Source organism: Xenopus laevis, chromosome 6L, assembly GCF_017654675.1.
Source record: "Xenopus laevis strain J_2021 chromosome 6L, Xenopus_laevis_v10.1, whole genome shotgun sequence".
NCBI classification, from domain to species: domain Eukaryota; kingdom Metazoa; phylum Chordata; class Amphibia; order Anura; family Pipidae; genus Xenopus; species Xenopus laevis.
The window spans coordinates 37,433,461-37,454,928 of NC_054381.1; the positions used below are offsets into that span (position 1 = coordinate 37,433,461).

General features: G+C 40.0%; 1 protein-coding gene across 6 annotated transcripts; it reads left to right on the forward strand.

Annotated features, from left to right (window-relative positions):
- The first annotated feature begins 3 nt into the window (after positions 1 to 3).
- On the forward strand, positions 4 to 19,722 carry LOC108718856 (leucine-rich repeat-containing protein 72). Of its 6 annotated transcripts, XM_018267349.2 has the most exons (10): positions 66 to 132; positions 1,005 to 1,102; positions 2,347 to 2,420; positions 3,060 to 3,129; positions 5,144 to 5,225; positions 5,892 to 6,005; positions 8,446 to 8,535; positions 12,039 to 12,194; positions 16,782 to 16,803; positions 19,348 to 19,722. In XM_018267349.2, the coding sequence occupies exons 2-10, from the start codon at positions 1,070 to 1,072 to the stop codon at positions 19,517 to 19,519; spliced, it is 813 nt and encodes a 270-aa protein (XP_018122838.1). In that variant the 5' UTR covers positions 66 to 132; positions 1,005 to 1,069; the 3' UTR covers positions 19,520 to 19,722. The 6 variants fall into 6 exon arrangements, with proteins under 6 accessions (XP_018122839.1, XP_018122841.1, XP_041421856.1 ...); XM_018267350.2 differs by lacking the exon at positions 1,005 to 1,102 and having other exon boundaries at positions 4 to 132; XM_018267352.2 differs by lacking the exon at positions 12,039 to 12,194 and having other exon boundaries at positions 59 to 132.
- The last annotated feature ends 1,746 nt before the right edge of the window (positions 19,723 to 21,468 follow it).

A 21,468-nucleotide genomic window follows, 5' to 3' on the forward strand; every position in this document is an offset into this window, starting at 1 on the left:
TGTAAACATCCTGAGGAAAGCAGCTTAACGATTGGCTTTGGCAAAGATCAGCTCCGATAGGATGACTGAGTAAGATGAGGCGTGGCGTTTCGCTGTCCCCTGGCAACGGGTGATGCTAAGATGGCGGCCACAGTAAGTGTGTTTTGGCTTCTCTATTAGGACTCTGCGCTTAGTTCTCTTCTAAATCAGTGTGTCTACATACAAGACATAATCAGTATTAACAGGCAGGCTAGGGGAGATGGTACTCGGTGCAATTGCTGGCAGATTTTGTGAACAATATGTATAAAAGTGATCGTACCTTTTCTATCTGCCCATGTTTATTGACGAGTATTCAGAGCAGCAAATAAAGCAATGTATACTTGGCTCACTACTTCATGTTAGAGATTGAGAGTAAAATAAAGCAGGAGCTCGCCAAATGCAGCATTTTAGCATTCTTCTGAAAACTGTAGTCATGTGATATGTAGAGGCAGATTAATTAAGGTTCGAGTTGTGTGTTCCACAAAAAATTCGAGTTTTCGAGGTTGTTTTAGAGTCAAACATCAATTTTTTGAGTTTTATACCTTGAATGATAGTTCTTTCGAGGTATAAAAATGGTAACAAACTTCTAAAATTTGACCTTTGATAAATAACCCCATTAGAGTTTGTTTTAGGTTGACCGGGATCAAGGATTTGGCCAAATCTAAATGCTGCAAAAAAAGGTTTGGGTTCAACCCAATCCCAAAGCTAATTCAGGATTTGGTTCATCCCTGGAAGCAGATAATTTAGTTTAGCTCACTTTTCCAACCAATGAACACAATGCCAATGAATTCTGTATTATTCCCCCCCCCCCAAGTTCTGCCACCTTTGTGGCATAGTCTATTCAGTGTATGATTATCCAATAGCCCTCCAAGTACTACATGCCAGGGACTAAATGATAAAAGTGCATGCGTTTGCATGTTTTATGCCTAATAAAGGTGTTAATGATTGTGCTTATGAAATGTAGGACTTGTTTTCCTTTCAAATAGTATGTTTTGTTGGGGAGATATTGACCAAGGACTACTGGAGTTTTCACAGGCAGCAGGCTCTGAAAATGATTTTGATGTTATTCAATGAGATATTGCAGGTAAAATTGTTGTACCGTGTCAGCAAGTAAAAATGTTACAGGGCAACCCTTTTCAAATAAAGAAATAACAATGTGGTATAAAGATATTTAAGCAATAAAGTGCCTACGGTGAAGGTGTTTTATTCTTACCACTTGAAAATGATTAGTGTAACAAAAACGAAACAAGAAAAAAGAAAAGTGAAGGGGGTATTTGACAAGTAAAAATTTAGAGTAAACAACTTGTAAATAATTAAACAATAGAAACTTCCACTTTTTTCCAAAACAGCAGAAAAATGAGAACGATAAAATGAGATTTGTATTACAACAGAAGAACATTACATGATTTTGAACAGTATTTATTTAATAGTATTCTTCATCTTCCTGTAGTGTTTATATTCCTCAACACAGACATTACCACCATTGTCTGGCTTTAGTAAAGTAACATCATCTTTGGCTTTGACAAATGTATAATACAGGTATTGGAAACCTGTTATTCAGAAGCTCCAAATTACGGGAAGGCCATCTCCTACAGGCCCATTTTAATCAAATAATTCTGTTTTTTAATAGTTATTTCCCATTTTCTCTGTAATAATACAACAGTACCTTGTATTTGTCCCAACTAAGCTGCATGAATCCACATTGGAGGCAAAACAATCCTATTCAGTTTATTTTATGATTTTTATCAGACTTAAAGTGATACTGACACTAAAAATCTAATTTCAAAATATGAATCTACATGAAAAATTACCTATAGGTCATGTTGATCGTTTTTCGCTGATAGTTCTGCTTTTGTAAGTAATTGTTACTTGAAGTTCTTAAACCTGACTGTCCCTTCTTAACCTGTCAGTTAGAGTTTCTAATGCTAACAGGCTACTGCTGCACAAATATGGCAGCCCCCTCATAGGGAAAAAAGGGGATAAGAGAGGTAATGTAAAAGCATCAGGCAGATACTTTTATGGCAAAATTATAAATACCATTCAAAGATAATGTTATGATAGATATTAAAAAAGTTTATTTTCTGGTGTCAGTATCTCTAAGGTATGGTGATCTAAATTATGGAAATATCCATTATACAAAAACCCCAAATTCCAAGCATTCCAGTATAAGGAGCCTACATTTAATAGTAAATGATGCTTCATTTTGCTTTTAACATCTTTGGGTATTGTATCAAGCTCTTTTATAATAGGTAGAATGTACTGATGCAGTTTTAGGAAAACATTCAAATGTTTATGAGTGGTTTTCAGATAAACAATCTGTTGTTTCAGATAATTGAGGAACAACTGCACAAGTGTGGCTACAAGAGAGACTTGGATGTGTCTGAGCTATATCTTGGTAGAACGTAAGTACTTTTTTATTACATTTAGGGATACATTTTATGTGGGGCAAATTTTTACTGTGGTGAGCTCTAATTTCATAATTTGATAAATCTGCCCTTAAAGGAAAAGGAAAGCTAACAAAGCAGTTTATTGCCAATAGATTAGCCACAATAGTGCAAGCTATAACACTGTATTTATTCTGTAGAATCCTTTTCCATATCTGAGTAAAGAGCTCTAGCAGCTCTCTCTATCTCTTTAATAACCCCCCCCCCCCTTAGATTCTGCTAGCCTGGTTGTAGTACAACATCCCTACAAAGTAAATACATGCAAACAGAGTTAGCAATTCAATACATTCCAGACATATTCACACAAGTATAGACGATGTATATGAGGATAAAGGTACAGGAGTATACAAAAAAAATTGATTTTTTCTTTTTCTTTACTGTTTTCTTTCATGTTTCTGAAAGTTGTGGAAAATGTTGGGTGTTGGTTATTTGCAAAAAAATTGTCAAGTTCTTAGTGCATATGGGGGTTTGGGGGATTTGCCTTGGGGGCCTACCCTTAGCCCACAACTAGACACTTGTGTCTGAATTCAGAGGCAGAGCTTATCTGGCAAGAAAATAGAACTTAAATATTTACATATTTTTTTCTTCTTTTCACAGTGGGTTAAAGGAGGTAACAGATTTATCCAGGTTTCGGATGCTAAAGTTCTTGTGGCTCAATCATAATAAGGTAAAACATTGAACATTGAACTGTTTATGCTAGCTGTTTTGGACTATTTCCCTTTATGGAAGTTGAGGTTTGAAATGGCAGCAAGGATCTGGACTGTACTGATAAATGCAGTAGGCAGGAAAGCATCATACCTACAGGTTTAAATACTATGGGGCAGATTTATTTGTGTTTTCTATGAAAAATTTTTTTGAGGTTAAATAAAAAACTTGAATTTTTCAAGATATATTATACCCCTACTCTGGAAATAGTTAGAATCTGAAAATACACCAGCTAAAACCCGTTGAGGTCATGTTGGAGTCAATGGCAATGGCCCCTTGATCCATTTGAAGATGTTAATAGCCTTCATGATGTTCTAGTTCAAAAATTATCTAGTATCGAAGGTTGCATTTTAAACTCTAAAATGCATCCTTTGATAAATAACCCCCTATAGTGGAGTACAGTTTTATTATTGAAAACTAAAAAAGATCTGAAATAGTACAGAAGAGAAACAGTGTAGAGAATTGTCTTCCAATTACGAGACAAGCATACATGCTACATCAGGGCCGCCATCAGGGGGGTACAGGGGGTACACCTGTACCGGGCCCGGGGCTAAAGGGGGGCCCGGCTGTGCTGAAGACCCGAAGTCGCGCCGAAAATTGGATGTGGAGAAGTGCAAAGTTAGGGATTATCTGCAAGTTCCACTATCAGTAAACTCAATTTCAAGCTGTGACACAATGCACAACTGAAGTTTTCATCAGCAGTATGAAATTTGCAGACGATCCCTAACTCTGCAATCTCGCCCTGCCCCAGTGCTTTTCAGCCAATGACAGCGTCTCCCTTCCTTATGTCCCGCCCCTGTAAGCACACGGTTCCTCTTTGGGCTCTTTTCTTTATGACACAGAGAGAGTTGAGTGGCAGCATCCTGGAGCTTGCAGAGAAACAGAACATGAGGGAGACAAAGCAGTTATGTGTATGTTGTGCTTAATATTTGCCTAACTATGACTCTTTGTAGTGTGATATATTTAACTACCACAGACCCTGTGTACAGAGTTTGCCTAGTGCTGGTATCAGTAGAAACCTGGATCCTGTTATATACAGTGTGTGCAATGCCCACTTATACAATGATTTTTTTTGTAGGGGGGCCCTGGCACTGATAGTTTTTTTTAACTTATGGGGGGGCCCTGACCACCAATGTTTTTTTAGAAAACATTTACGGGGCCCCTGGTGCCAATAGTTTTTTTTTTTAACTTATGGGGGGGTCCTGACCACCAATGCTTTTTTATAAAACATTTATGGGGCCCCTGGTGCAAATAGTTTTTTTTTTTAACTTATAGGGGGGCCTGACCACCAATGCTTTTTTAAAAAACATTTATGGGGCCCCTGGTGCCAGTAGTTTTTTTTTTAACTTATGGGGGGGCCCTGACCACTAATGTTTTTTTTAAAAAACTTTTATGTGGGACACCTGTCGCCAATTTTTTTTGTTTTTTAAATTATAAGGGGGCCCTGACCACCAATGGCTTTTTTTTGTGAGTGGGGGGTTTACCATTTTAAGCAGTTGTGTCTTTGTGGACATTTTACTGTGGTGTGGGCGGGATCTGCGGTGGGCCTTGGGGGTGGGCGGGGACCGGGGGGCCCAGAAAATTTTGCTGTACGGGGCCCCATGATTTCTGATGGCAGCCCTGTGCTACATACATGCATTTAGGTAGGTGCTGCAGATTGAAGGTATAGAGGGTGAGTGTCCAGTAATTATCTCTCATTTGGCCTATAACGAGAGTGCTAAGGGCTCCTTATGACTAGGAATTTGTCTGGGCACCTTCTGGCCAGGTATACCACTTTATACCAATGGCTATTTAATGTATCATCCCACAGTAGAACATTTTGTAACACAGACTGCACCGGGGGGGGGGGGAGTATAAAAGGACACTGAAACTTGATGACAGTTTACATGTGAGTTCATATACTGTGATTTTAAGTTAAATAACATAAATAGTCATGTGAGTTTAGCAGCCATCTTTGTTTTTTGTTATTTTGACAGATCACAAGGATTACATGTTTAGCCAATAACTGGCGACTCTCCGAGTTATACTTAAACAACAATGAAATCTGTGATATTACAGGTACTGGTTTAATCACTTGGCAAGTTTGTCTGTAGGTTGCTCCTCATTAACGTACCGCTGATGTTAAAGTGATGATGTCACATAGGCGGTGGGGATATATTATGCACGGTTTTATTTACTGATATGATGGTAAAAACGTTCATGATATACAGTATGTCATGGCACTAATCACAGATTACATTTTTTACATTAATGGAGAAGGAAAGTTTAAAACTAAGTAAGCTTTATCAGAAAGGTCTATATAAATATACCAGTAAGCCCTCAAAGTAATGCTGCTTTGAGTCCTCTGTCAAAAGAAACACTGCATTTCTTTCCTTCTATTGTGTACACATGGGCTTCTGTATCAGATTTTCTTCTTTCATCTTAAAACCTCCAAGGCTAGGGCTTGAGCATGCTCAGTTTGCCCCTGTCCCCCCCCCCCACCCCTCCCTCCTCTAATCTAAGCCTAGAGCTAGAGACTCAGGCGGAAAGTGATGTCACCACAAGCTAATAGGCTAGCTGCTAACAGAGAGAGCTTCTAGAGCTGTTTACTCAGGTATGGTAAAAACATTCTACAGAATAAATATAGTGTTATAGCTTGCACTATTGTGGTTAATCTAGTCACAATAAATTGACTCTGTATATTTCCTTCGCCTTTAAATAATGTTTTGCTTTACTGCTTTCTAGGCTGTCTGAAGCATTTAACCTCATTACATACACTGCTGCTGAACAATAACCGACTTGCTAACCTGCAGGCAACTGCAACAGAGCTGAAAGGAATGACTAATCTGCAGGTTTTAAGTAATCAGCCATTTATATAATTATTATCCAACTGTTACATCATAGTGCAAAGTGCAGTCATTTAAATATATGTGACTTTTGGGTTCACAATTGAGACATAGGTATTCTATTAATAATAATAAAGTATACCTGATTTGTTTGAGGTGCTTTGAGTCCAGGCTGATGATAATTAGGCATTAGATGAGGGGTTCATCATTTTTTACAGAGGGTTAGTGATAGATGGTTCGTGGTTAGAGCAAAGCATTCAATGCCTGCAACCCTCAAATGCGTTGGATTTGAAAGTGGACTTAAATATATGTTTGAGTCCCTCTTACTTTTCTCTTAGGTAGGCAAGCTGACATTTTAGGGTGATATGCATCCTTAAACCTACACAAAGGTGTCACTTGATATCACAGCTATCGGTTTTCCAATTAACCCTCTATAGTGCAGTGACAAAAGAGTGGAGGTTCTGTTGTGAAAAACCTGGACTTGATCTCATAAGAGTCATGCCATCAAAGTTCAGTTCAAAAAACACATTTGGGGTCTGGCCACACGGGCAGATTCGGGGAGATTAGTCGCCAGGCGACAAATCTCCTCTTCTTTGCGGCGACTAATCTCCCCGATCTGCCTTTCCCTGCCTTCCACTGTCTAAAATGTAAATTGCCTGGGGGCAGGCACATGGAGCTCTTCGTTTTCTGAAGTCACCCGAAGTTTCCTCGTGAAGCAATTATGGGCGACTTCGGAAAACAAAGTGTTCTGTGTGCCTGCCCCCAGGCGATTTAAATTTTAGCCGGCAGAAGGCAGGGGAAGGCAGATCAGGGAGATTAGTTGCCGCTAAGAAAAGGAGATTTGTCGCCTGGTGACTAATCTCCCTGAATCTGCCCGTGTGGCCAGACCCTTAGGACTACACTGCTGTAGCCCATTTAAGATTCCCTGTTTTTATAAAGCAGCTTGTAGTAATATAATAGTGTAAAATATTAATTAGCTTAACCAACATGACAAGTAGTGAACCAAATCTGGCAAATGTAACAATCACATGACCACATGGGGGCCAGAGATATTTCCCTCCAGACATGGGGGCAGATTCACTAAAGGGTGCAGTGGCTAACGCTATCGACTTTTCGCCAGCGTTGCCACCCGCAGAGACATAGCCAATTCACTAACAGGTGCAGGCGCCAATTTGCTAGCGAACGGGATCATCGCTAGTGTTCATTCGCACTCTGTCGCCAGGCAACTTTTCGCTCTGTAGAGCGTTCGTTACTCTGCAAATTCACTAAAGTGTGGATTTTACTGAACATCACCACCTCAGACCAGACGAAGTGCTAAAAAGAAGCTAGATCTTCCTCAATCTTCTGTGACTCTGTCACTAACATCATATCCTGTGTGCCGAAAATGCTTTAAAGTTCAAAAAAAACGCTGAGGACTTTTCCTTTTTTTAAGCAGGATTGCCTGCAAAGTCCTAAATTAAGGTGGCTATACACGGGCCGATAAAAGCTGCCGACAGACCAAGTCGTCAGCTTATTGGCCCGTGTATGGGGCCCCCCGACAGGCTTCCCCGATCGAGATCTGGCCGAAAGTCGGCCAGATCTCGATCGGATGGGACAAAAAATCCCGTCGGATCGCGGCTGCATCTGTTCGTTGATGCGGTCCCGTGATCCGACCCCCGTTTCCCATGCCTTAGGATCCGATCGTTGGGCACTAGGGCTCACGATCGGATCAGCCCGATATTGCCCACCTCAAGGTGGGCATATCGGAGAGAAATCCGCTCGTTTGGCGACATCGCCAAATGAGCGGATCTCTCTGTGTATGGCCACCTTTACACTTTTTTGGGTAACCAGTTTCCCCCATACATTTTCTAACATATAGAACATTAACTATACAGTGGGCTCATGTGTAGGGCATTATATTAACTCTCTTGTCTTTATTAAGGTTTCCTGGACATGTGTAATAAAAAGTGGTAACTTCAAGCATTTGCACCAACATTTATAATAATGACGTCCATAGAACTTTAAATTTCCCACCATATGCAAACTGACCTAAGAGCAAGATCACTAGCAAATTTTCAGTAGGCACAACTGAACGCTAGCGCATCTTCACTATGAAGTAACACTAGTAAAAAGTCGCCAGCGTTCGACACCCGGGACGAAACTTAGCATTTTAGTGAATTAGCATATTTGTAGCGCATTTGCGCCTGGCGAAGTGGTGCGAGGGGTGCGAAGCTGACGCTGGGAGAAAATTCACCTGTTAGTGAATCTGCCCCTTAGTATCTAAATGAATGGTGATGTTGCTAACCAACACCTGCCCCTGTTTTTCCAGCAGAGGACAATAAGACAACATTGACATTTTTAGAGCAAATGTTGGTCTGCTGCTGTGTATGACAGAAGCTCACAGTTGCTTAACCCTTTTAAAATACCAAATTTTGGTGCAGCCCCTTTATTTCAAATATCTCATTTTCATGCAGGCTTAATTAATAACCCACTGGCTCAAGAATCAAGTTATCGTTCATACATAATCCATTGCATTCCTTCCGTTCAACGCCTTGACCGCCAAAGTAAGTGGATCACAAAATTTGTTGAAAACAAAACTAGATTAACTTAAATTGTTTGTTCCATGTAAGAAAAACCTATGTGCTTCCCAAACCAAAACCAGATTTCACTTTTATTGCCTTTATTTCTGCATTCTGAAATGTGATACAGAACAGCTACAAATTAAGACTGATTAGTAAAATTAGAATGGCAAAATGATATGGTCTGTCTGCGTGTTCTGGTTTGTGTTGTTTAAACTTGTGTAGCATGATATTTACATCTGTCTCATCAAGCAAACAATACCACCAGGGAGAATTTTCCAGTGACCAAAATATGTATAAATGTTCTCAGTTCTGAACTTGAATACAGACGTTTATAGCACTGAATGAAACATGCCCAAGTAAAAGCCACACAAGTTTTACTTGCCAATAGTCAAAGGGCTGAAGATTTCAGGGTAAGAATGGTGGTGCAGGACAGGTTTTCCACAGGTCGGTACACCGGCCCTAGGAAATGCTTAGAGATCTATTTCAGTGGGGGATGTCTAACCTTTAATCCAGCCAAATTTGCTCTATGATGTTCTGTAAGGAATTAATCTGGTGGTGGTGGCGGGGGTGCAATGGGGACGCCTGCCTCATTCTTTCTCTTCCCTGAGCGCCGATGCGCACTTCCTCGCGTCCTAATAGTAATGGTGCACGTCCTTTGTCACTTCCAGATTTAAGCGCCACTTCATGTGCCGTCATCGAGAACCTGCCCGAAATTCTAATATTTAAAGGGCTCAAACGTTAATGTTCATTGCCCAACGTAGGTTATTCATATAGTTACTGGGTGGGATTCTTTGTGATTTTGTTCAGTTCCTGACCCTGCATGACCCTGACCAAGCCTTGTCTGCTACCCATCCTGACTCTTGCCTGTTCGTTGACCATTCACTTGGATTCTGTCTATATAACTGCTTTATTGTGTACCAACCTGGCCTGTGGCCTTGACTACGCTCCTGCCTCTCGACTTTGTACTCCACTTCCTGATCTGGTATCGACTCGGCATGTCCCTGACCACACTCCTATCCACACTCCTACGTATGTTTCCCTTGCTTGCCCAGAACTCTCTCCAAGGTCCTCTCACATTAAGACTTGGCGGCATCCGAGTAGCGGAAGCCTCCTCCCGAAGAGGTGATTGTGATAGGCAGAACAGTGAGCCAGGACCAGGACCTTGGGGTTTGTTCTGGGTTTTGGGATACCTAACATCACATGTTCAGGTTTGTGCTGAAATGCAACTCCACCAAACAGAATTTCAGGAGGATTTGGCCATGCCGATTATTCCCTGACCACTCTTGCTCCATTCAAGCCATGTCAAGTAAGACTTGAGAATTTATACATGACAATAAAAAAACAGCAGGTCTGAACTGAGATTCAAAATAGGCCCTGCTATTTCAAGAACATTGAGGCCCAAACAGCACCCCCTTCCCCACCAGCCCAGAAAATAGTCTATTGCATCTTAGAGCAGCCCTTCTGGCATTTGCCAGAATCTGCAGGCCTGTAAGCCAAGCTTCCTAAAAATAGGGGAGGGGGCTGAGATGTCATACAGAAGATTATTGCGTCACTTTTCAAACAGTGCCACCGTTTAAAGATCAGGGCTTGGACTGTGCCATTTATGGACCTTTGCCTTTTTATTCTTCAGACACTACAACGTTCCTTGTCTATGGAGTCATTTCAGTAAGATGAATTTTGCCTACATTTTACATTTGGAGTGTTGGAACCCATTGTGGTGCCAACTAAATCAGATGTTATGCCATTGCAAGGGAGAGTATTTTAAGAGACTATGGGTGATTGTATAATTTTGTGTGTTGTGTAGTTCTACTCTTAAAACAGGAAGATAATAAGTCCAATTTATATTAGAAAAATATACACAGTGGTCTCATCCCAGAAAACCCCCAGTCCAAGAGGTTATCTATTGAGTTATCTAAATCAAAAATCAAAAATGGGAAGAGACCCACTATTAGTGAAGCAGTAGCCAAAATAATATTTAAAATTAAAAAATGTAATGCATTTCCTAATAATGATTTTTTAATTTTAAATATTATTTGGGCTGCTGCCTCACTAATAGTGGGTCTCTTCCTATTTTTGATTTACTACGGGAGGTTGCCTATGGAGGAATTAAGGGATGACATTCCACAGATACAAAGCAGCAACAGAGAAAAGCTTAATCAATAATCAATAGTTGGTGATGTGACTAGGCAGTGGCTCGGAGAGAGAAATGGAAATATGTAGTGAGGAGAAGAGAAATTAAGGGCTCTGCATATACAGTATACTTGGAGGGGGAGGAAACAAGCCTTTGAGGGTTCCCAAATTTATCACTCAAAAACTGTTGCCAAAAACACAATTGCCGTGTGCACGGACAAGAATCTGAGCATGGGACACCTGGGAAGCTGGAAGAATGTTTAACTTAGGGACTGATTCATCAAAAATCAAGTGAAAAAACAAATATACTCAAGAATATTCGTTATAACCTTGAGTAGTCGCCATTTATTAAAGAATAAAACCACGAAAAGTCGCCAGAAAAAACTCGGCAAGTAAAAGCAGTGATGTTGTATACAAATTAGGGATGCACTACTATTTTGGATTCGACCAAACCCCCTAATCCTTCGCAAAAGATTCCGCTGAATACTGAACCGATTCCTAATTTGCATATGCAAATTTGGAGTGGGAAGGGGAAAACATTTTTTACTTCCTTGTTTTTTGACAAAAGTCATGCGATTTCCCTCCCAGACCCTAATTTGCATATACAAATTAGGATTCGGTTTGGCTGGGCAGAAGGATTTGGTCGAATCCTGCTGAAAAAGGCTGAATCCCGATCCGAATCCTGGATTTGGTGCATCCCTAATAGAAATCAGTCTTATTTATTTACTGTATTAATATTCCCAGTTTATTATTTTCAGCCTCATTGAAAATGAATGGGACATGGAGATTCTCACTAGCACACAACTTATTTTCCCAGAGAAAAAAAAACATGCAGAGGAATATTTTGTCACATTTTTTTTCTTAAATAAGATAGCATTCAAGAAAAAAGTTGCATGAGTTTTTCCACGGTTTTTTTTTTTTTTCAAAATCGGATTTTGATAAATCTGCCCCTAAGTGAAATGTCTGCGCAATGTTAAGACACGTTTTTATCCAAAAAACTTAGTGATTTTTTTTAAAGAAAATATTAAAGTGTGGATAATTAATGGTGTATTTCACTTAATGTTACATTTCTTTTTTTGATATAGTCAGATTAAAAAGGCTAATTGTGAATGTGTTTTGAAATTAAATGTCCTAGCAGCATAATTTCACAGTGATTAGCATTGCTAACGATTAGATTGAATTTCAGCCAGGGCAATATCTACAAGTTGTCAATGAATAGATCGTTGACCTGTTCAGCTTGGCTCTCTCAGTTCATTTCCCTCGCATTATCATTTTGTTACCGAAGCTAAAGTAACTAAAGTTAACACTGTTCAGTATTGCTTCCAGTCCCACACAAACCTTTTTTTTTCTTGTAGAAGTTGTACAAAAGGAAAGAGACAATGCATTTAAAATATTTAATCCCGAAAGAACAGCAGTTATACAGTCATTAGGATTTGGTAGAAGAACAGACTCGGTACTTGCTATGAAAAGTGCATCCAAATCGTCTCTTCGGAAATCAGCACAAAGCTCAGGTGTGTAATTATTCAATAAATCTAGTGTTCATATGCCAGCTGCTGCCAGACATGCACTACATGCTAATGGGTGAGGGCTTATTAAGCCTTCATAATATATAGATTATATATAAATCTATTTCCATCTACATTGTGCTTTTAGCATTATTTTAAAGGAGAAGGAAAGTCAAAACCACTGGAGGGGTGCAAAATTTCAAGCACCCAAAGTGATTAGATTATCTTACTTGATACCCCAGACAACAAGCCCAGGGTACTTCTGTACCCTGGGCTCCACAACACAATCTTCTTCCACTTTTATTTTCTTCTGTTGCCCCAGGCCAGTACATACAAAGTGAAGTAAAAAATATGGCTTTTTGTTTTCACTCTACTACGTATGTTCACCTGCTAAGAAGCAAAAAGAAGATCACTCTGTGGAGCTCGCCGAGATCTACTCCAGTCTGGTGCAGTATTCTACCAACAGGAGTACTGGCCCAGGCTGCTGTTTAAGTGATAATAATCAGCACTGTGTGCCTAACCCCCCCAGTTCTGATTATTAACTAGTGATGAGTGAAATGATACTTCAATGCATATCGACAAATTTTCACCGTTTCAGCGAATTTTGGGCCAAAGCAAAATGGGTCAGATTCACCTGTCGATTCTCTTTTAAAAAAGTAGTTTTGTTACTGCATACCCAGAGTTTACTCCATTTAGTTTCCTTTTCCCTCGGTAGCCAGAGGAGTTATATTGAAAGAGATTATTTTTTTGGTTTAGAGGTAACTGAGGGAAAAGGGTTAAAGATTACTGCACATAAGGAACCCTAACATGATAGACAGATACATATACAATTAATGGGTGCATTATCATTGAGTTAGGTACCGGGTATCATCTTTGAGCCAGTACTTTGTGACAAAGGGGTAACAGTTATCCTCTAGTAGTGTCTATTTACTAGGAAAACAGGTTTTATATTTTTATTTATAGGGGGAGAGGGTACCATTAATCCCCCCCCCCAAAAAAATGAAGAAAAGAGCTGCTTAAACTTGACAAAGGGCTTATAGACTTCCTAACTATATCACCCTATTCTACTAAGTATAGAGCAGATTGAACTGTAGACTGCCTTTCTGTATAATCCACAAGGATTATGGGTTTTTACGCCGCAGCACAAGGGGTAGGGGATTCGAGGTATGAACCCTACAGATATTGCCCTGTGTGATTAGTTTCAGACATTCCCTAGATTGCAGTTCAAAAAGCAAAACTAGAGGCCAAACAAAACCTGGAGCTTTATCTCTGTGAAAATAATGCAAATACAAGACTAAAGTTGGCCATAGACGTAGAGATCCACTCATTTGTTGATGTTGGCAAACAAGCGGATTTCTCCCCAATATGCCTAGATTGAAGTGGGCGATATCGGGCTGTTCCGTTCGTGTGCCCTAGGGCCCAACGATATGGGTGGTCAGATCGCGGGACCTCATAGACAGCGTCGGACTGGGGGGGTCTGGGCCCTCCTGGACTGCCACTTCAGGGGCCCGCACCCCCTCGGGCCCTACACCACTAGCATATGCCTCCGACCCCCTCACCTGCACGCTTCCCTACCCCCGCTCCATCGCCTGCACTGCTCCCCGTCTGCCACCTGCATGGGCCCCGCCACAAATCCCCGAGCACTCTGTGCCCCTTCCCCCCGCCAGCGCATACTGTACATTCTTCAATGCGCGTTACTTACTCATGTGGCGGGGGGGACGTCAGGAAGGAGTAAGCTCTGTCAGCAGAGAGCGAGTCACTCACAAGGCCCCCGGATTCCCCCTCTGCCACCTGATGAGCCCTGCCACAGATCCCTGAGCACTCTGTCCCCCTCCCCCCGCCAGCGCATACCTTTTTCAATTCGTGTTATATCCTCATGTGATGGGGGGAGGAGGACAGGAAGGTGCAAAACAGCAGTGAGAGTCTGGGCCGGTGGGGCCTACCGGGTTTTTTCCTGGGGGCCCGCCGGCCCAGTCCGACCTTGTGCATATATACGGCTGCAATCTGGTGGGATTTTTTAACCTGAACTGATCAAGATCTGGCTGACTTTCAATTGGGAAAGCCCGTCGGAGGGCCCCACACACGGGCCAATAAACTGCCGACTTGGTCTGTCTTTTATCGGCCCGTGTATGGGGGCCTTAAGGAATAGATAATTGGCCAAGCAGCAGAATACAATGATGGAATAATGATGTGTGTTGCACAATCTCAATTAATGTAATAGAGCTGCATGAAGTGAACACATCTGCCATTACGAAATCATCTTGATTTGCCGAGAGATTTGCAGTATAAACACATTATCTCATGCTGCCCATATATACAAGTTACATACACTTCATTGCCCTTGCGTCAAACGCTCTGCAAAAGTGTAAACAAAAGGTTTATAAAAGTATAAAAAATACTTCTCGATTTCCAATTACCTCCTTGTTTCAACTATACAATCATGGTGCTAATCTCTTCTAAATAGAAATAAAATCCCAGCCACTTCTCTCTGAATAAACAATTCCTTTAGGTTTTATAGCCGAGCCATTTGTTTTGTACTTTGTCTGTGTCGCTCTCTCTTCTCTGTCCTTTTTTGTTAAAGGGGAAGTTCAGCTTTCCGTTAACTTTTAATATGTTATAGAATGGCTTATTCTAAGCAACTTTTCAATATGCCTTCATTTTTTCTTTGTTGTAGTTTCATTGTTCTATTCAGGCCATCCTCTGGGTTTAATAAATTCCGAAAAATTTGTGATTTTTTAAAAGTCCGATTTTATTAAAAAAAAAAAAATCCCCAATTTTGTGTGATTTTTGCATTCGGGATTTAGTAAATAACCCCCTAAAAGTTAATTTAAATGTGAACAACACCTTTAACCCTTAACCCTTAAGTCCGAAAAATCTTCTAGTCGTGAATTATCTCACATAACGGCTAGAATGATGCAGGTATGGGACCTGTTATCCAGAATTCTCGAGACCTTGGGTACCAAACAACGGATCTTTCTGTAATTTGGATTTTCATACCTTAAGTCTACTAGAAAATCATGTAAAATTTAAATAAATCCAATAGGCTGGTTCTGTTTCCAATAAGGATTCATTATATCTTAGTTGGGATCAAGTACAAGATACTGTTTTATTATTACAGAGAAAATGGAAATCAGTTTAAAAAACAAATTGAAATTGGAAAACAAATTGTAATTTGGAGATCTCTGGATAATGGGTTCCATACCTGTAAATATCTCAAATGGCTTAATCTTGAATGAGCTGGAAGAAATTAAACTCAAACATTCCCAGCGATTTTCTTGAAACCCAGCATTCAAGGTGAGAACCTGAATATTTATGTTTTCATTTAAAAAGATAGATTATGTATATCATAACATTAAGGGGCAAATTCATCATGGGTCGAATATCGGGGGTTAATTAACCCTCGATATTCGACTGGGAATTAAAATCCTTCGACTTCGAATATCGAAGTTCAAGGATTTTAGCGCAAATAGTTCGATCGAACTATCGAAGGAATAATCCTTCAATCGAACGATTAAATCCTTTGAATCGTTCGATTCGAAGGATTTTAATCCAACGATCGAAGGCTTATCCTTCGACCATAAAAACTTAGGAAAGCCTATGGGGACCTTCCCCATAGGCTAACATTGGGTTCGGTAGGTTTTAGATGGCGAACTAGGGGGTCGAAGTTTTTTCTTAAAGAGACAGTACTTCGACTATCGAATAGTCGAACGATTTTTAGTTCGAATCATTCGATTCGAAGGTCGAAGTAGCCCATTCGATGGTCGAAGTAGCCCAAAAAACACTTCGAAATTCAAAGTTTTTTTTACTTCGAATCCTTCACTCGAGCTTGGTGAATTGGCCCCTAAATTATCTGAGCTGGAGAGATGAAACTTGCATTTGAGTTTGTTATATCTTCAATGTCAAAACCTGCAATATCGAGATAATGAAAATTCGAATCACAAAAATGCTGATTACATCACATTAGCTTTAAAGGAGACATATAACATAATTGACCTCCAATGGTCCCTTTTATAGGAGCTCCTTATGGATCCTCACTGGTCCCTGTCCGTGTTTCAAATGAAGCACAGTAGGAGGGGGACAGCCAATCACAGCCCTGCAGTCAAACAAGTAAAGACAGGCTTCAGTTTCCTATCAGGTCTGCCTAGCTTCTGATTGGTTCCTGTCCTACAGTGTAGTGTTCTGAGTGCAGCCAGCTCCCCTGCACAGCCAGGGAAAGGAGGCAGCAGGAAGTGAAACAGATGGGCGGGACTAGTAGGGGTTTTGAAGGAATCTCAATAAATCAGACGGACACACATCTTTTTTTAAACACATTCTTTCTATATCTAGAGGAGTGTAATGCAACGTCTCCTTGAATAGCACAATCTGAAGACCTTGACCCTTGACAGACATGCTCCTTAGATTGGATTTGTCATTTTTTTCCTTGTTACCATCTATTTCTGCTGTTGACATGTAATGAGGACACATATATATATTTTAGAGTCTTTGAGCATGCTGAAATGTTAGGGGATTCCAGATATATGTTAATATCAACTATAGTCATTGGCCCCTGTCTTAGTAAATATGATCTGTTTTACTAAGTCTTTTTCTTTGCAGGAAATCAAGGCTCGGTTTATAGGTAAGTCATAAGGATAATCGTATTGGATTTCTTTAGTATTATAAATGAATAAACATGGAAGGACTTTATGTTTCAGTTTCACACACAGGTGAGGGCTCCCCAGCAGAAATGACACTCAATAAATGTTCCTTTTGTCTGGGGGGAACCTAAAGTGTGATCTTGGGAATGGAATAATAATTGTGCAAATGTAATATTTATTTAGAAAAATCAATTAAACATTTTCTCTTCTTTAAAGGGCAAGTCAATCCAAGTCAAATGTGCCTAGTAAAAGAAAACCTAATTCTAATCAACTTTCCAATATACATTTATTAAAAATGTCCAGCGCTTTTAAATGTAATGTAAAAGCAATAGGCAAGTACTTTTCTAGAAAAATTATAAACGGCTTGCCATGACAATTTTAAAGTTTTTTTTCTTGTGTCACTATCTCTTTATGGAAACCCCCAACACACTGCCATTTAGTGTATAACTTGCATTTATATTATCACTACCAAAGTGTATAACCTTGTATTTATCAACATTCAACCTCAAAGCTTCAAAGCTAACTTAGGAGCAGATTTATCAAGGGTTGAATTTTGAGGTGATGGGAGTTTTTTTTTTAAACTCCCATCATCTCGAAATTTCGACTAAAAAAAGACCAACCAAAATTTATTTAAAAAATCAAATTTTTTTAACTTCGGGTTAATAGGCTGTATTTGATCGTTTGATTAGAATTCGGATCCTATTTGATCGAATTCGAATCAAAGTATTTTCCAAAAAAAACTTTGATTTTTCAAAGTCCACCAAATTACTCCAAAAAGGTTCTAGGAGGTCCCCCATAGGCTAAAACAGCAATTCGGCAGGTTTTAGATGGCGAATAGTCGAAGTCTATAACCTTGTATTTATTTGCCATTTTAAAAAATAAGGTCACTGACCCAGGCATACAAAATAGAGTTTGTAAAGGTTTTAATGTTACCATTCTTTTATTACTTGTTACGCTACTATTCATCTTCTGTTCTGACTTGCTATGTGCTGCCTGATTGCTTGGCTAATTAAGCCCTTATATATACGTATATAGATAGTATTAACAAAAATGTGTAAAAAACCAACAAAAAATTAAGATCAAATGCAACTTAATAATAAAACTACATTTTAATATGAACTTCCCCTTTTAACTAAGGATGCACTGGATCCAGGAATCGGTTCAGCATTCGGCCTTTTTCAGCAGGATTCGGATTCGTTCGAATCCTTCTGCCCAGCCGAAACGAACCTGCATATGCAAATTAGGGGCGGGGAGGGAAATCGCGTGACTTTTTGTCCCGAAACAAGGAAGTAAAAAATGTTTTCCCCTTCCCACCCCTAATTTGCATATGCAAATTAGGATTTGGTTCGTTATTCAGCCGAATGTTTCATGAAGGATTAGGGGGTTTGGCTGAATCCAAAATAGTGGATTCGGTGCTCAGTGCATCCCTACTTTTAAAGGAAAACTATATCTCGCAAACAATGTAGGTCTCTATAAAAAGATATTGCATAAAACAGCTCATATGTAAAATCCTGCTTCATGTAAATAAACCATTTTCATAATAATATACTATACTAGTAGTATGTGCCATTGGGTAATCATAAAAAGAAAATTGCCATTTTAAAAAACAAGGGCCGCCCCCTGGGATCGTAGGATTCACTGTACTCACAAACATACCAACAAACCATACATGTAAGGTCACATGAGCCAATTAACAGACAGAGTTCTGCCTTTTGCTTCCTCACTTCTTCCTGTTACAGTTAGTGTTGTAGTATTTCTGGTCAGGTGATCTCTGAGGCAGCACAGATAGAGTCACGAAATGGTGGTTCAAGGCAAGAGATGTAAAAGGGCAATATTTATGTAAATATATATTCCAGTTTGGTAAGATTCTTTAATATGCCACTTAATATGATATAAACTATGTTTCTTAAAGGGCATGTAAAGGCAAAAAAATAAAATCCCATTTTTACTTTAATGAAAAAGAAACCTATGTCCTTATTAAATGTGTACCGTTTTTATAAGAAATCTGACTGTATGCAGTGAAATTCTCCCTTCATTTACTGCTGTGGATAGGAATTGTCAGACGGTCCCTAACTGCTGAGCAGGGAAACAATCATACTTATGAACAGCAGGGGGAGCCCCCGCCTTACTTCCCAGCCATGCAGAACTCAAGCAGCTTTGTTTATGACGATCCCTAAGCAGCCCAGACCACACTGAGCATGTGCACAGTCTTAGTCTTGCAAAGATGTTTAACAAAGTTACAAGATGGTGACCCCCTGTGGCCAACTTTGAAAGCATAAATTATTTGTTTGATTAGGCTTGTGGTGCAGTAAGTTCATGTTTATGTTTAGTATACAAAATACAGCATTTCTAGCCTTATTCTATTTTAGACTTTACATGCCCTTTAAGTGTTCATTTTGGGGGTATAGTTTTCCTTTAACCCACTAAAAGTGTTTGCTAATCTGAAAAAGGAGTGTTTAGTATAAAAATGACATTATAATTGGAAGAGTCCGTAATGGAATTCAAATGTGCTTCTTTTATTTTAGTAAGCCCCCAGATGCATTAGAAGCTCTGTTGCTAAGAACAAATCAAAGGTCCGTCGTGCAGTTTTCACTTGTAGATTGGACTAAAATCCCATCGGCAAAACAAACAAACAAAAGCCGCACAGAAGAACAATCATTGGATAAACCTCAATTACTAACTGTGGAGTTCCAGTGACTGGCAGCGACGTTCTCTTGTTTATTATAAGGAAATCACTAACTGCTATTTCTTCTCTATTCCATCCTGTGTCCCCTTCTTATTCTGCTGCTCGGCTTTGTTTCTGTGTTAGTTATAGTTAGTTGGTTCTGTTGCACACCCGGATGACTTAACACAAACAACACAAACAAGGGATTACATTTAATAAAGGAAATGGAAAAGTTCCAGAGCCCATTTGTGTTTAAATCTACAATACGTCTCTTTTCCATTCTCTATACCCTATAGCAGGGGGGTCCAAACTTTTTAGAACGAGGGCCAGATTTAGTGAAAATGTGCTGGGGCCGACCATTCAGCCCGAAATTCTTTGATTCCAACCATTACGTTTATATTCATGAAGCTGCTGGATCCCAGGCAAAATGAAATGTGAAGCCACTGGGGTATCGAAGTGATTTCTATCAATGTACAATAAAAAAGAAGCGTTGAATGTGCGCGGGTGAATGTTTGCAAGAAAGCGTGAGAGGAGCAAGAATGAAGCAGCAGAATTGTGACACAGCAACAACTGCCATCACTGAGCTCAGCACACGCCTCTCCTATTGGCTGCCTGCAACAACCATGTCTGCCTACTGTGCGTTGCTGAAGGGACAGCAGTGCGGACTGCGCCACCTCCAGTTGGAATAGCGGGGCGATTTTGAAAGTGCCATTGGATCCGGCGGCAGCGCTAGGAGGAGAGCTCCGCTACAAGGGCACTGCGCCTGCTGCCCATTCTGACACATTGTAGCATATTCTGGTATTTTTTAGTAATTTGCTGCAGGCCAATTAAAAATGGATTGTGGCCCGTAGTTTGGACACCCCTGCTCTATAGCCATTTTTCTGTTTTTTTTTTTGAAGCCCAGGAAAAAAACAAGAGCGTAGGTTATTCTGCAAAGCGGGCTGAATTTATCCTTAGATTTTCATTTACTGCTTATATTTGATCAGCTACTCAATTTACTAGCTACTGGTGGCTGGAATCATTATCTGTGATTTAAAGGGGTGGGTTTACCTTTCAGTTAACTTTTAGTATGTTATAGAATGGCTAATTCTAAGCAACTTTTCAATTAGCCTTAAAGAAGAAGGAAAGGTTAAAACTAAGTAAGCTTTATCAGAAAGGTCCCCCTAAATATACCAGTAAACCCTCAAAGTAGTGCTGCTCTGAGTCCTCTGTCAAAAGAAACATCACATTTCTTTCCTTCTATTGTGTACACATGGGCTTCTGTATCAGACTTCCTGTCTTCAGCTTAAACCTCCTTGCCCCGGGCGTGAGCATGCTCAGTTTGCTCCTATTCCCCCCCCCCCTCGCTTCTCTACTGTAATCTGAGCCCAGAGCTATAAGTGAACAGGGAGAGACTCAGGCAGGAAGTGATGTCACACCAAGCTAATACTGCAGCTGCTATCCTAAATAAACAGAGAGCTTCTAGAGCTTTTTACTCAGGTATGGTAAAACATTCTACAGAATAAATATACTGTAGTAACATAGTAACATAGTAACATAGTAACATAGTAAGCAAGGTTGAAAAAAGACACACGTCCATCGAGCCCAACCTTTTTTTTTTGTTTTTTTGTTTATTAACTACCTATCTGCCAGTTGATCCAGAGGAAGGCAAAAAACCCATCTGAAGCCTCTCCAATTTGCCTTAGAGGGGGAAAAATTCCTTCCTGACTCCAAAATGGCAATCGGACCAGTCCCTGGATCAACTTGGACTATGAGCTATTTCCCATAACCCTGTATTCCCTCACTTGCTAAAAAGCCATCCAACCCCTTCTTAAAGCTATCTAATGTATCAGCCTGTACAACTGATTCAGGGAGAGAATTCCACATCTTCACAGCTCTCACTGTAAAAAACCCCTTCCGAATATTTAGGCGGAACCTCTTTTCTTCTAATCGGAATGGGTGACCTCGTGTCAGCTGGAAAGACCTACTGGTAAATAAAGCA